At 38.6% G+C, this 17,251-nt stretch overlaps 1 protein-coding gene across 3 annotated transcripts in view; it reads right to left on the bottom strand.

The window, feature by feature from the left end:
* Nucleotides 1–17,251, bottom strand: part of toy (twin of eyeless) — a 59,711-nt gene that overhangs the window by 15,790 nt on the left and 26,670 nt on the right. For 2 of the 3 annotated variants that reach the window (XM_043213344.2, XM_070282420.1), the window contains 2 exons: nt 7,884–8,060; nt 4,503–4,585 (listed from right to left, as the gene is read on the bottom strand). In XM_043213344.2, coding sequence (XP_043069279.1) covers nt 4,503–4,585; nt 7,884–8,060 — 260 coding nt within the window. The remainder of the gene's footprint in view (nt 1–4,502; nt 4,586–7,883; nt 8,061–17,251) is intronic. The other variant, XM_043213345.2, reaches the window with a different exon arrangement.

Genomic DNA, 17,251 nt, shown 5'->3' with positions numbered 1-17,251 from the left:
TTAAGTTTGGGTTGTCAAATGAGTCAAAATGAGTGCAAATGAGAGAATTTCTAAAAAAATTTTAAAATTCTCACGCTGCCAGTGTGTCGGCAGCGCTGCGGTAAATTTCCTACCCTATGCACATGCATACCCTATGCTATGGAAAATGAGAGTTTGCCCCACACTGGTCTAAAATCTCGTTCACACGGAATGCTATAAATTGTTTGTACTTCACTGGTCCGATCGCAGCCAATTCAAGACGGTCCTCAAGTCGGTCCAGAATGACCGTGTGCTTAGCTTCGCGCCAAGTGAGAGCTCCAGAGTTTGAGCTAACATCGCTCCAAGCACTGCTCCCATGAGTTCAAGCATTGGTATGTCGGTCTTAGAGGGGCTACCTTGGTTTGCTGCCCAGTAGACTGCAGTGGATACCTGCCTCGTTTTGAAATCTTATATAACTCACGTCGGTAAATCCATTCTCGCTTGCGTCCACGAAGGTGTGCATCTCCGTTTCTGAATCCATCAGCCACTCCTTCATGTGGCATCTTGGGATGGTAATTTTCAATTTCAGGGATATACCGAAGCCATCGCTTCCATTTAATTCATTCTGCCTTAGGTATTAGGTCATCCCAGTCATCCCAGGATCCCACTTCGCCATATTTCCTGAAATATTATTTGTGCATACATCACGTAGAAGGATATGAGCCCTAAAGGATCATATATAGACATCAACACACTGAGAAACTCTCGTTTGGTGACTCATTGCTTTCCTTGGAGAAGTTCTCTATGGCGATATCTTGGGGATACTTGGTAGCGGATGAGATCTTCTTTCGTGTCCCACCACATTCCCAGAACCTTCTCGGTCTGACCATTCGTTGTTTCGTCTAGTCTCACTAGCTTGGGCGCAGTTTCGAATGAGGAATCCGCCCTGAAGATGAATGTAGTGGACGCGACGCCCGAGGCTTATGGTTTCTTCCTCCGTGTCGACGCTGTCCAGCATGTCGTCTACATAGTGATTCTCCAGGATGCACTTTACAGCGCGTGGGTATTTTATCTTGAATGACTCTGCATTTCTGTTCTTCACTTACTGGGAGCAACTAGCCCCAAACGTCATTACCTGCATGGCGTAGTTCTCTCTCCGTTGTGTGTATGGGTCTATAAATACAAAGCGGTGGTATCTCTAATCTTCTGAGTGCATTCTGACCTGATGAAACATCTTCTGACCGGCGATTTCGCCGCCGATCGCAATACGTTTCTCTCTAAACCTGCGAAGTATTGGTACCAGCTGCGCTAGTTGGTCAGGTCCATTCAGGAGCATTGTATGAGCATTGTGTGAACGTCGCGAAGATGATATAGCTTCTTTTGGCCAATGCGGAGATCCTTAAGTCGAGTTGTCCGTTCACTCCAAGGGTCTCTAGCAATGGGGCGTCGATCAAGCTTAGAGATGACCCGTCGTCGATGAAGGCATACGTGTTGACTTGCCTACCTACCATTCCACACCCTCTTGTCGGTGTGCATGGCATCTGGCTTGGACGGGATCTGTGCTGCCGCGATGCAACAGGGGGTGATGGCGTTCTAGACATCTATCTATTCCACAAGGATTGGGGACGCCGCATCTTTCCACCTTATGGATCTGAAAACATCTCCAGTACAAGCCACATCGCCAGCGATCGTTGATCGACATTTCCAGGAATGCTGGACAATCCCGCAGGGTTCTGCCATTGGGGGTGCACAGCCGTCATCCTTGGCGCACAGTGTGTGTATGTACCGTGCTCCTTCTCTCCGTTCTTCACGAGCTTGGGACTATCACATGGCTCGCTTCTTCTGCCATCTGCGATAGCCACGGACTAAACTCTGCCAAAGTAAACACTGTTAGAGAGGCTTTGTGCATTCCCCCAAAACGTCTGCACCATCTATGGCAACTTGCTCACTAGCTTCTGCGTGAGCGCTGGGTTGCTTAAGTAGTGGTCCAACTTGAAGGATTTCATCGTAGCGCAAACATTTTGCACCTCCACCGAGAAGTCAACCAGCATTTCAAGCTTATTCTCCCTCACTTGAGGAAATTGTTTAATCCTTGTCAGTAACAAGTCAATGTTAATTTCGAGTCGTTCAAATCGCATTCAAAGCGTGGCGATTATCTGGGGGGCCCAGCGTGGGCCCTCTGCGTACTGTCGTTTTCTTCCACAACGGCAACTTTACCAATTTGTATCCGTACCTGCATTCTGGTACCGTGTACTAGATGCTCCAGGTATCTTCTCTGCGTGGCCAGTCTCCGATCCCCTCCCCCCTTGGAGCTTGCCCATGAGCGCCTTTCGCCTATGTAGAAGTTGTTGTCGCAACTGCAGCAACTGATCTTCTTCCTCCAACAACATTAGCTCCGTCTGCAGGTCCTGCGCTTCCTTCGAGGCCTCGTTGACGTCATTAGTCCCGATCCTCTTCTGGTCGCCACCTGAGTAACTCTGTTAATTGTCCCCAGCCGTCAGGCTGGTCATCTTTTCTGTCCTGATCAACGTCGAGCTTTGTGCATGGACGTCTACGTCACACTCTGCACAAATCCATCCTACGCCGCCATCCTCTAAAGCAGCACACTTAGGAAATGCATGCTACGCAGCCGGCGCCGATACAGCCAACCGTAACGTGCTCGTCCTCCACTTCACAGAGAAAGCATGTCGCCACCAATCTTGCCTCTCCACCGGATCCAGTAGGCATCTCCATGTTCATTTCGCACTGTGATTCAAGTATTCTCCAAGAATAAACCGGATAAGAATTTAAAGAAACGTTGTGGGTATTCAAAGTTTGTAGCGCTTCCCCAGTAAAGACGCCTGTGTAAACTAACCACTCTAACTAAGCAGTGATAAGAACTTTAAATTCATAGTAAATTAATAGTTGTACAATTCATAATCAAATCTTAATTCTATGTTCCAACTTTTCGTCCGCTTCTCTCGAGTTTCAAATAGAAAAGAAAGTTAAGGCACATGGTTACCGGTTGACTTAACAGAGATTCAACAGCGCTTAAATTATCGGTTCTGCAACTTCGGCGTTGCCGGATGCCGCGGGAGCAGTTTTACTATCTATCGTAACAGGCAGTTTTGGGGGAAAATGCGAGAAGTAAAGAACAAATAATTTTTTTTATTGACATGCCTTTTAATAAGCCGAATTATTAGCGCTTCGTCCTTGCTTACATTGGTGTTGGCTCACCATACACCATACGATGATGTGTGAAAACATTAACATCCACAGTCAAATATAATTGATCAAATACAGGCAAGATAGAAACTGTTTTATTTTTATTAAACAATACGACACGCCCCAAGTTCAAGTTTAAGTCAAGTGCTTGAGTCTGCCATTCACGTAAAACATTTTGTCAAATAAAACACGTTTTATAAACCAATTTGACATACCAATTTTTATTTTTCAATCTTGAAAAAAATAAGAGATATATGTATCCGATTTGGCATTTTGGCATTTAGACCTTTTTGGTACATACGCGATTTAAGTTTAATTCAAAGGCGTCAATATAGCGCCAGTTCACAAAAGCCTTTCGGTAATGTTTTGATGCTAAGCTATTCTAATGCATGTCAAATTCCAATATATATCTACAAAACAAAATTTAACCAAATCGCACGACTTTTAGGGTTAAATACTTTTCATTATTCTTCCCTATTGGGTTGCAAGTACCAACACTCAGCAAAACATTTGCTTGGAGGTTTTTTGGAATTTAGGGAATGGCTCGTGCACCAATTATTAGCATCAGCTAGCATCCCTGCATTTATCACAGAAGCCCAGACGGCCGAGGGGCGCTAGGGAAACAAGTTATGTATTTAAATAGTAAAGTGTGAAAGATAACTCAAAAATGAAAATATAAAATACATATTGTTAAGTTTCACGGACAGGAAAGATAAATGATAGGGCAGTTTGAACATAAGACCCTATAAACTAAAGTTTATAGTCCGTCTTAGCCGGAGGAGCGACCCTTAATGAAGCCATGCTGACATGGTCGAAGTGATGATCAAAGAACAGGGAGCCCTGGCACAGTATTTTAGCACACAGCCTGGTACTCTATCGGGACCTGGCAAATAAATGGGTTTGACCCTTAGAAAATCTGATAATAAGCTTTTCTCGGAGAAAGACGGACAGAAAATTAGGTTTGCTGATTGAATGTTATATGCGTAGGGCTGATATGTAGAAAAATTATATATAGTCGTTTAAATAAAAATCTAAAAAATAAAAGTTAAGTTTGTATGTATCTACAAAAATATATATGTATGGTAGTCGGTACGTTCTTTTACATTCAGATATAAGGTAATGATCTTTGTCAATTCAACTTGACAGTCGGACACAAAAAAAATGTGTGATAAAACTTCGTTAAAGCTAGGGAAGCTAGTTTTTGAATAAAACACCTTGCTTTTGATCCAGAATTTCTTGAATTTTCTTTACCATTTTGCCAAATTTAGAAAAAAAAAATTATAATAGTCTCTGCAAGAGTATTAAAACAGAATACAATTGAACAAAACAGAAAGACAAACCTGAATACGTGCCTCTGGCAAACCAATTTTATCCGCAAGTCTCTCTCGTGCAAAAACATCAGGATAGTGTGTTCTCTCAAATTCTGCAAGGTAAATTTTATAAAATAATTATTAATTATTATTAATTGAAAATAAATATGTTAAAAAACTTTATTCATGAAAATAACTTTTACTTCAGGCAAAGACGACGCTTATCTGCGCTTGCAGATGGATGGAGGTTTCTATTGTTAGTTATGGTAAGATCGGACATATGTATTTATATCCCGACATCCTATAGCTCCCGACTATATTATACCCGCTACTCATCTCTTCCACCCACAATTTAACTAACCTTTAAAATTTAAACTCAGAAACAAATTTTTGTTACATACTTTTTCGCTTGTGCAAAACAACCACGGCAGCCGCCTACTATTAAAACAGTAGTGAAGTAGACTAAAAAGGCTATAACTCCTCTTAATATTATCATTTTCCAACATAAACGAGCTACAACGAGATTTCTGTTTCGGGGGGCAGGGTTTGGCGTGGAAAGATTTTGACACAAACTTGATCTGCGCGGAAATTAAACGAGTCCAAGTTCTTACTGCAACGCAGTGAAGAAGGCATCTTCAACCCTATAAAGTATATATATCTTGATCAGGATCACCTCCTTAGTTGATCCTCCTCAACAATCTCAGATCCACCGTCCGCCTCACACAATGTCATCTATCACTAGCATGTCCATTAGCTTTTGGACATAGCCCCTGTGTATGGTGTGTGTTTCCCTCAACTCACTTGCTAGCAGGAATACCTTTCCGACCCACGTCGCTCATCTCGCTCATATGGCAATGCTCGCAAGCATACTTATACTTATAAGTTCTCTTACTAGTTAAAGACTTTAACATGTATCGATCACCATCAAGTAACTCAAAAATCTTAAATAGTCCTTTAAAATTCGGATCCAATTTCGTTTGGTGTCGTTCCTCACTTTTCAATAACACATGATCATCAACATGGTATTTCTTTATCTAAGCCCTATTTTTATCTTTACGGTTCTTATCATATACATCATTTTTATCAACATTTTCTTTGGCCTTTGCACTTATTTGTTTAACATTAACTTCTTTTTCCTCATCCATTGGCAATGCGCCCATTGCCCATTAATAACTCTAGGGCACTAAATGGCTTGTACGATTTATGGCCAACTGGCTTTCTTTCAATGGATCTTGCCAAAAACGTTCGCTGGTTTCTACTTCTATTAACATCTTATGACACGTTCTACCTGCCCATTCGCAGGTCTTGCTCTTGTCCCTACAAAATGCAAGTCAACTTTATTTTCCGTTCAAAAATCCCGGAACCTAACGCTAGAAAAACTTCTGCCCTGATCGGCCATTATGTGGTTTGGCACACCAAAGATAGAAATACCAGGCTTAACGGAATTTATACAGTTTTCGGTGTCTAAACCAAAGGTACAATGTAGAAAAACATATTTAGTAAATGCGTTTACTCGATCTATAAAAAATTCCTTGGACTGTATGTGGAATGTGAGCTTTTGGTATGGGATGCATTTCCATTTGTATCTTACCTGAGGAGGTCTTTGATAATTTACAGATTATGCCGTTTTCAACGAATTTTCTGACATACTTTGAGAGTTTCTGGAACCAGTACTGTTATGATAGACATTATCTAAGGTTTTCTGCCAACCCAAATGCATTAAGCCACCGTGTATATGATTAATCACAGACCACCTAAAAGCACTCGGAAATACTGGTAAGCAGCGTGTTTTCCCATTTCTTAGAATCTTGCGATATAAAACCTTGCCTCTCATTTCTTATGTCTTTGCGGTCTCTTCTTGCAATTCCTGTTCCGACACCCTATTGTGTTCTCAACAGTTTCCTTATTGGGTTTCGCGACAAAAAAATCAACGTTGCATCGGTGTGCAGTTAAATAGAAAGATCAAGATTGAAAATGATTAATACTGGGCTATTTATCAGTACTTTCATTATTTGTTGGTGTATGTGCTCGTGCTAATACTTCCAATTGAATTCATTGTTTTTGGATGTCAATTGATACAACGGCTTCATTTGTTCCGAAAATCGCGACACGAATTGCCTAAATTATGACGCAAGACCAATAAACTTCCTGAGTTGATTGACCGTCGTTGGTTGTGGTAATTCGGACTACGCTTTTATTTTTCGATTATTTAGCTCAATTGTTCCATTTTTAATATAAAAGCCAAGCTAAGATACTGCAACTGATAAAGCTTTTAGGACAACATATAATCTTTGAAAGGCTTGCTCTTTTGAGTCAGCCACGATCAATACATTATCAATGTAAACCATTGTATATGTGTTTGCTAATTTGCCTAAGGCCTGTACAACGGCGCGGTGGAAAACGGAACTGGCATTTTTCAACCTAAATATGTATTGGACTAGCAAAGGGTGAGCTACTTGGCCTTATGACACCAGCCGCATTTGTTGTATTTTATCTCGGACTATTTATTTTTCATCTACACTCAATCGAGATGGACACCTTTAAACTGTTTTGTCGCCACCATAAAAGAATCTTCACTATTCCCGTACTTATGCATTTTTGTGGGATTCCATTATATAGCTTTCAGAATACGATGCTAGTATCCCTCTTAACCTTTTTTATTTAGGTTATTATCTTAACATCTCTTAACCTTTATATTATTAAGGCCAAGCATAGACTGATCTAGAGTCTTTTTCCCTTTTACTATATACCCTTGCAGAGGGTATTATAATTTTTTCCAAAAGTGTGCAACGCAGTGACGGAGACATCTCCGACCTTATAAAGTATATATATTCTTCATCAGGATCACCTCCTGAGTTTATATGAGCATGTCCGACTGTCTGTTTCTACGCAAACTAGTCTCTATCTTTGCACGCAGTATATAAGTCGGAACGACCGGGATCGGCCGACTATATCCTATAGCTGCCATAAACTGACTTATGGCATCTTACAGCTGACATATAACTGAACGATCGGAAATGGTATTTGGTAGAAATACCAAATTTTTGAAGATGGAAGCTTGGGACTTTTTTTTAGATATTTTTTTGTAATTAATTAGTTTTATTATGATATTCTCATAAGTATCGGCCAACTATATCCGATGTTTTCGATATATATCCGGTAACTGCAAGGGTATATCAACTTCGGCTCCGCCCAAAGTTAGCTTTCCTTTCTTGTTTTTTTAATTTTTTTTTTATATTTTTATAAAAATTGGTTGCAATTGGTATTTAAAGTGTTCTCTTGCGCACGCGAAGCCATACAGTTTCTCACCTCCTCACCACAGTGAGAATTACAATATTGGGTATGAGAATTTTGAAATAAAATATTTTTATAGATATTTTTCTTTTGACAATGAGTCTAAAAATGTTTTACCTTTTTCCAGGCTATCAATTTGTTCATTGGTAAAAGAAGTTCGATTACGCTGTAATTTCCGTTTAAGTCTCAATCGCATTTGGGAATCCTCGTCTCCAGATGAATTGTGATCAGAGTTTCCGTCTGATGTACTGTCATGAGAGTTAGTGTGAGAAACATCAGCTGAATATTGTAAGTCTGAAATATTTAAAAAATTTAGATATATAAAAGAATATAAAAATCTCAAGGGGCCTACAATATGTACATCAGATTAGCCGTTGTGAATATTGAAATGTTTTAAATGTATCTTAAGCACGTAATTTAATTTAAATAATTCTCTCCGGTTTTTTCCGCTTTTTATACCCTTGCAGAGGGTATTATAATTTTGTCCAAAAGTGTGCAACGCAGTGAAGGAGACATCTCCGACCCTATAAAGTATATATATTCTTGATCAGGATCACCTCCTGAGTTGATATGAGCATGTCCGTCTGTCCGTCTGTCTGTCTGTCTGTCTGTCTGTCTGTCTGTCCGTTTCTAAGCGAACTAGTCTCTCAGTTTTAAAGCTATCGTCTTGAAACTTTGCACACACCCTTCTTTCTTTTGCACGCAGTATAAAGGTCGGAACGCCCGGATCGGCCGACTATATCCTATAGCTGCCATATAACTGATTGATCGGAAATGGTATAACTTTGACGTTTTTAAAGTTAGAGAGTTCAAATTTGACATGAGAGCATTTTTTGGCAAAACATTACGACATGCCAAATTTCATAAGGATCGGCCGACTATATCCTATAGCTGCCATATAACTGAACGATCGGAAATGACCCAACTTTTGTGTTTTTGAAGATAGAAGTTTGGGATATTTTTAGGTTTGGTTTTTGTATTATATTAAATTGGGTTATATTATCATATTTTCATAAGGATCGGCCAACTATATCCGATGTTTGCGATATATATCCGGTTTTAACTGCAAGGGTATATAAACTTCGGCTCCGCCCGAAGTTAGCTTTCCTTTCTTTTTTTTTGTTTGAATTTTGAATTGAATGTGGAAATTTTATTCTTAAGATTAGCGCACAATTTTTAACAATACTTAGTCTAAGCGATACTTAGGGAAAGAAGTGATTTCATTTTTTGTCGCTAATAACGTAGTTTAAGTTTTCTTACAAATTTTAGAATTTTTAATAATTTAAGAATTTAAAGAGAATAATATTTTTGAGGTAGACACGAGATCTTGTAATATGAATTATTACTAATAGCAAAGATTATAAAGTACATAGATGGGACATCTCATACAAAGAAAAATTTTCTATGGCGGGTTCCAGCAGTGGAACCCGCTGGAACGAGCGGGTTCCATTGCGCGACAAGTTAAGTTTTAGAAATTTTTCGCGCGACAACGAATGAGGAATAGCCGACTGGTAGAGTGCTTGGCTGGTGTGCAAAGTAAAACGAGTTCAAACCAGGCTCGGGAAATCCATTTTTTTTAATTTTAAATCTATTTATATTATATTTTTATTCTTTTAATGTGTTTTCCTTATAATCCAAATTTATAATCCAATAAAAAAAATACAAAATTGTAAAAAACCCTTAACATTGTCTCAGTTTGTAGTGGAACCCGCTGTAAAAATGTCTAAAGGTGCGGGTTCTACGGCATTTTGGCAAGCCGCATCGTGGAACCCGCTCTAAAATTTGTTAATTTTTTCCGTCGTGGAACCCGCTGTAATAATGAAAACATTGGAGAACGGGTTCCACGACAAACGGCTGGCAGATAAGAGAGGGAAAGAGAGAATTCTATTTTTAGATCGTAACATCTTTGGAACGATGAAAGTTTGAAACTTTGTAATCGAACCAATGTAAGAGTAAAGAGATCAGAAATATCTTTTACTATCCTTACTCGTCAGCTCTGTTTTTGGTATGGATTCTAGCGCCTCCTTTAACACCAATTTTAAGTATCATAAAATCAACTTCGAGGGTAGCCTAGATGGATAGTGCGCGGTCCTTATTCATGGGGTCCTGGGTTCGATTTCATTAGCGGGCGGTTTTTTCAATTTTTGATAAAGTTTTAATTTTATGATTCTTATTATATTTACTTTTAATTTTTACGTTATTATTATTATTTTTAATTGTATTCTTTTACAATTGTTGTAAAACTAAGTGACTTTTAAGTATCATAAAATCAACTTCGAGGGTAGCCTAGATGGATAGTGCGCGGTCCTTATTCATGGGGTCCTGGGTTCGATTTCATTAGCGGGCGGTTTTTTCAATTTTTGATAAAGTTTTAATTCTTATTATATTTACTTTTAATTTTTACGTTATTATTATTATTTTTAATTGTATTCTTTTACAATTGTTGTAAAACTAAGTGACGGACGTGTCGGATGACAAAATGCCGGAAAGACTACCTTGAAATTTTATTAGCATTTTATTAGCGGGACATAAGGAAGAATAAAACAATTTTACAATTGTAAAATTAAAGAAAAATATTACAATAAAAGAAAAATAAAAAAAAAATAATAATTATAAAAGAAGGAAAAAGTTCAAAGTCCTTACGAGGATTTGAACACAGAAAAATTACACATAGAGTAACTACTCTATGCATTACGCTACCATCCTGTCACGATCTGCGGCGATTAAAAATACTATTTATTCTACCAACTACCACATCGGCGCATCGAAAACAGGAACGAGAAATTGAAATTGAAATGTATATATATTGAATTGATAATGTAAAACATTACAATAAATAAATAAATAAATTTCCACAATAAATTTGGATGGACCTTATGGATGGTATATGTCGGAGATAAGTTAGATTTAATTTCAAATACCGTTTTTACTGATTAATTATAAGTTAAGTGTATAGTATTGCTGCTCGGTAGTGCATCTCAGTGGCTGTCGCAAATTTGTTTTCCTGGAATGAGCTGGTCGCAATTCCGAGAATTGTTCATGGAACGCTACGAAGGCAACGAGAAGCCGGCAGCAGTATTGCTCAACATGCTCAAAGGACGCCCGAATGCAAATGAATGCCTCTCGGTGATTATTGATCTCGGATTATTGACCAAGTGGAAATCAATGACCCATGAGGAGACTGCCATATCCCTAGTCTTGGCTCATGCATCCCAAATTGACTCTAGACTGCAGCGTGTAGCGTTCACCACAAACATAAAAACGCGTGCTGAACTGCAACAACAACTTAAGGCACACACTTTCAGCAGAAATGTAGAATTTTCTGGATCAGAGGGACCCGAAAAGAAAAGGTTCAAAATGCAGACGCCGATTAGATGTCATAATTGCGGGAAACTTGGACATAAGGCAATGGAGTGTCGCAAGAGGAGAACAGAAGAGCGAAACGAGACTAGACCGAGCCATAGCAACAACAGAACAACGATGAGAGAGAGATCAACACTAACTTGTTTCAAGTGTGGCGGCGTTGGACATATCGCGTTAGTGTTTACGAGGGGAACAGCAACAGCGAGCCGCAGCAGCACCGAAAAAAGGGTAGACATGTGCGCAGTACATCAGCCTAACGGGACTGCAATTCAATTTGGTGAGAAGTTTCCATTTTTCTTCGATTCGGGATCAGAATGCTCTTTGTTAAAAGAAACAGTCGGCGCGAAGCTGGCCGGTAAAAGAATCCATAACATGGTTGTTTTGAAAGTCATAGGCGACAACGTTGTCAAGAGCAATATGCAAATTCTGTCCACCATGGAAGTCTCTGAATTTAATTTTGAATTGTTATATCACGTAGTAGATAATAAGTGCCTAAAATATGATATGGTAATTGGACAAGACATTTTTGAGCTTGGTTTTGGAGTAACTTTAGAAAGAGATAGATTCGATATCTACAGAACTCAAACCCTATTATCCTTAAACAACGACAAAAATGTAAATGCGATAGATCATAAAAGTAATGTTAATGTGGAATTAAGTAATAGTGATAAGTTAAAATTAAACGACATACTGGCAAAATATTCCAAATTTCTCATTGATGGCATTCCAAATAGACAGGTTCTATAGAAATACTTTAAGTAGACGTAAAAAAAACGGTACAGAGACGACCATCGTCTTAGCGAGGGTGAGAAAGAAATAGTGAGAGAAAAGATTCAGCAAATGCTAGAATCCAACGTAATTCGACCAAGTAGCTCCTTTCTCTAGACCAATGTTACTAGTAAAAAAGAAGGACGGCAGTGATAGACTATGCATAGATTATCGAGAACTCAACACAAATACTGTGTCAGATAGATACCCCTTGCCATTAATATCAGACAAAATAGATCGCCTACGAGGCGGTAAATATTTCTCTAGTCTAGACATGGCCAGTGGCTTCTATCAGGTTCGGCTTCTATCTATCAGGTTATCAACTGCATTCGTGATCCCAGAGGGTCAATATGAATTTTTAGGCATGCCCTTCGGCCTCAAAAACGCTTCTTCTGTCTTTCAACGTGTCATAGTTCATAGCTTTAGGAGACTTGGTTAATAAACACGCAGTAGTTTACATTGATGACGAATTAATTGTATCTAGTACTAAGAGGAAGCATTTGACAGATTGGAAACAGTTCTAAGCGTATTATCAAAGTCAGGCTTTTCCTTTAACATTAGAAAGTGCAAATTTCTGCAAACATAGATAGAGTTCTTTAGTTTTCTTATAAGAGATGGCGAGCTTAAACCCAATCCTTGAAAAATACAAGCACTAACCCAAATGCCCAAACCAGAATCAGTCACACCAACTAGACAGTTTATAGGTTTAGTATCTTACTTTAGGAAATTTGTTCCACATTTCTCAGAAGTAATGAAGCCTCTTAATTTGCTAACATCAAAAAAGAACGAATTTGACTGGAAAGAAAAGCATGAGGAAATTCGTAAAAAGATTATTAAGTTGCTAACTAGTGACCCCGTGTTGACCATATTCGATCCCAACCTACGAATATAGCTGCATACGGATGCTAGCGCCAATGGGTATGGCGCTATGCTATTACACATGGTAGATGGTCAGCGCCGTGTAATTGAGTACTACAGTAAATGCACCACAATACCTGAATCAAAATATCACTCGTATGAACTCAAGGCGGTGTACAACGCGATCAGAAATTTCCGACATTATTTAAGCGGCAGAAAGTTTACAGTACATACTGATTGTAATTCTGTTACAGCAAGTCAAAAGAAAGCGGTATTGACACCGCGGGTTCATCTTTGGTGGTCATTTCTGCACGCATACGAATTAACCACGAATACAAGAAAGGGAGTCAAATGGCTCACGTTGACTGCTTGTCTAGGAATCCCGTCACTATAGTAGAGCAGAAAAGTTTGAGTAAGGTAGTGGAGGTACGGCTTGACTTGGCAACTATAACCCACAACTGGCTTATATCCGAACAGAAGCGTGATGAAGACATATCGCAATATGTCCGATTTAAATAGTGATGAAATGCAGAAATAAATAGTAAGTTCTTATGAAATCAGGAATAGTTTGCTGCATCGTAAAATTCAAAGAAATAGGAAGACACGATGCTTGCCAGTCGTATTAGGTGCCAGGGAATTTAGGTGGTCAGTCGTTAATCATGTTCACGAAGCCATAATGCACTTGGGGTGGCAAAAAACAAAAAAAAAAAGCCATATTGGTTCGATGAAATGTCGAAATACGTGCGATTTGTAGAAAATTGTGTGACATGTAAATTGTCAAAATCAGTGTCAGGTAAAATACAATCGGAGTTACATCCCATTCCCAAGTTAGAGATACCGTGGCATACGGTACACATAGATATTAGTGGGAAATTTTTTTCTTCACGAGGCATTTGGTGAAGTACAATTGGCAATAAACTGAACCATGAACCGTGTAACTAACCATAGTCCATTAGAGTTGATGATTGGCAAAGAAGCGAGCCCCTGGGAATGCTTACTGTAAATGAGGAAGAGCGAGTAGACCTAAATAAGGCTAGAAAGGAAGGTATAAGCAAGAATGCTCAGTATGATAAGGCAAGAGTAGATGAAAAGCATGCGCAGGTCCTAAGGCATAAAATTGGCGATCATGTACTACTGAAAAACAAAGGGCGGCACCAAACGAAGTTGGATCCAAAATTTTCAAGGGACCATTCGAAATTGTGCAATTGCTAGATGGTGACCGATACTTGTTAAAATCATTGACAACTAAACGAGTGTACAAATATCCACATGATAGTGTGCGTAGTGTGTCTAAAGATCGAGAGACAGAATTAGCGAAAGAGCTTGATAACGGCAAAAAGTAGTGCGTGTAAGCAAGAGATCTATGACCTAAGAGGGGTGCAGAGAGATTTTTATGCAGAAGATAGCGTAGTACTCTGGTTTGTGTGTGAGAAGCCTGCTAAAATGATGTTTTGATGATGATTGAATTGGTAACCAGATGATTGAGCTTGAGCGGAAGAGAGCGTGTACTCTAAAACATGTAAAAGAAAGGAAAGTTTGATGGACCTCCAAGTGGTTGGGTTTGAACGGAAGAGAGCTTGTACTCTAGAGAATTTGAGAAGTGTTATCCCGTCAAACTCTTGTGAAGGCACAAGAAGTGCAATTAAATTTGTCTTAAAGAATAAGTAAGCTTTGTAATCATAGAAATAAGATAAGTAATATAGGATATTGATAATGATGTGTTATGATAAGTCTTGTACTATGCAGAACAACTCGAGGACGTGTTATAGTCAGGAAGGCCGAGTCGGAGATAAGTTAGATAAGTTCAAATACCGTATTTACTGATTAATTATAAGTTAAGTGTATAGTCTAAGAGGAAATAAATAAACATTGCAAATGAAGAGAGAATGAAGAGAGACAAGCTTTGAGAATGAGAGCGCGGTGGGGAAGGAGAGTAAAGCCCTGCTTAGCGTGGCGCAAAAAGGAGGAAAGGAGGAAGAGAAGAGGGAAGGCAATCAAGAATAGCCCTCTGAAGTGAACGGACGTACAAGACTCGCTGCGCGTTGTGAAATACAAAATGGCAGAGGGAAACGACGACCATTTCCCGACATATACAATTATATTGAGTGCTAATATGATTGTATACTGCTTTTTTCACATTTTTCCCACGCCCCCTTCTGCCCATTTTTTTTTAGCCAACTCATGAATGGGAAATGGTATCCCATACAAACGGGCTAAAATTTTGAATCTCCAAGAACGTCAATTTCGTCATCTTCGAGACAAACATTATTTTCGTATTCGCACGAAAGCATCTCAATTACCTCAATTGGAAGCGAAAGAATCTTTTGTTTTTTATGGCTCTCGATAAATTCAGGGACGAAATAATTGGATCTGATGTATCCATAGCTCTGTTGAACACATCAGCAAAGGAATGTAATCGGCTGTGCTTTCTTGAGTGGTCGACTGGAAGCACCGTATTTTCCATTACTTCCCATAAAAATGGGTGGCTTTTTTCTTTTGAAATCCACATTGTTATTTGCATGGCGTTCAAAAAAACATTGAACAGCTATTTGTTGCTCAGCCCGACCCTTTTCGCTGTTCCAAGCAGCGACCAACTCGGCGTTGGGGAAAGTTAGGTTATCTAAGAAAAATTCAAATTGCACCAATAGTGGGGAAAAGTGCTCAATAAGACTAACAGCCTATTGTTCAGTATTGACAACGCTACAACAACAAAAACTATCTATTTCTTCTATTTCAAAACTCTTTCCAAAGTTGAAAATTGTTTCCCAAATTCAGTTTAAGGTGCATTTATAAAATGACAAAATGTTAGTATAGACACTGCACAATTTAAACAGTTAATACATTTAACATGTAGTACAAACCTATGAAATCAGTGTCCATTACTATTTTTCTTTTCAATGGTGTTTTACACGATTAATCTAATTTAACAAATCACTATGTGAAAATTACAAACTTAGCGCACGTGCTTTCGGATGCAACAGCTGACTTTGCAGTTGTTATGCTAACATATGGTGTAAATAAATATTTTGAGTACGAGGCATAACAGTTTCATGTTTTGTTAATACATTCCCACTAATTAAATTAAATTAATTAAAACCGGTTTTAAAAGCAATTAAAACCGGATATATATCGCAAACATCGGATATAGTTGGCCGATCCTTATGAAATTTGGTAGGTTAGATGAACTGACCAAAAAATCTTTATTAAATTTCAGCTTTCTATCTTCAAAAACACGAAAGTTGGGTCGGCCGACTATATCTTATAGCTACCATATAACTGAACGATCGGAAATGGTTTTAGGTAGAAATACCAACTTTGGTATTTTTGAAGATAGAAGCTTGAGACTTTTTTTTAGATATTGTATTGTAATAAATTGGATTATATATTCATATTCCCATAAGGATCGGCCAACTATATCCGATGTTTGCGATATATATCCGGTTTAAACTGCAAGGGTATATAAGCTTCGGCTCCGCCCGAAGTTAGCTTTCCTTTCTTGTTTAAATTCAAATTCAAATCATTAAGTGGGTAGGACCGTGGTGCGTAACTTAAAAATATTCGTTCACATTGGAAATAATAAACATTTTTGCTCGTCAAACATGTTTTCTGATCTGAGTATTAGACTTAACATGTATTCAATAATATTTGTATAGCGCCTTTAAACTTATCAATTTTTTTAAATATGAAAAATTTTCTTCAAAATTTTCAAAGAAAATTGTTGAAGTTTAGGAAGGAATTCCTAACTTCCGAATTCCTAAATAAATTGTTTTTATTATGATATTCTCATAAGGATCGACCAACTTTATTCGATACTTGCGATGTACATATATCCGGTTTTACCTGCAAGTGTATATTAACTTCGTCCGTCTGAAGTTAGCTATATTTTTATACCCTTGCAGAGGGTATTATAATTTTGTCCAAAAGTGTGCAACGCAGTGAAGGAGACATCTCCGACCCTATAAAGTATATATATTCTTGATCAGGATCACCTCCTGAGTTGATATGAGCATGTCCGTCTGTCCGTCTGTCCGTCTGTCCGTCTGTCCGTCGGTCCGTCTGTCCGTCTGTCCGTCTGTCTGTCTGTTTCTACGCGAACTAGTCTCCCAGTTTTAAAGCTATCGTCTTGAAACTTTGCACACACCCTTCTTTCCTTTGCACGCAGTATATAAGTCGGAACGGCCGGGATCGGCCGACTATATCCTATAGCTGCCATATAACTGATTGATCGGAAATGGTATAACTTTGGTGTTTTTAAAGTTAGAGAGTTCAAATTTGACATGAGTGCTATTTTTGGCAAAATAATACGACATGCCAAATTTCATAAGGATCGGCCGACTATATCCCATAGCTGTCATATAACTGAACGATCGGAAATAACCCAACTTTCGTGTTTTTGAAGATAGATATCTTAAACTTCGTACAAATACTACTTTTGGTCAGATAATCAGACCTACCAAATTTCATAAGGATCGGCCGACTATATCCTATAGCTGCCA

This window comes from Drosophila bipectinata, chromosome 4 (genome assembly GCF_030179905.1).
Source record: "Drosophila bipectinata strain 14024-0381.07 chromosome 4, DbipHiC1v2, whole genome shotgun sequence".
Taxonomy (NCBI): Eukaryota; Metazoa; Arthropoda; class Insecta; order Diptera; family Drosophilidae; genus Drosophila; species Drosophila bipectinata.
Note: the sequence above shows the minus strand (reverse complement) of the source record. Positions and strands in the feature narration are given on the sequence as shown.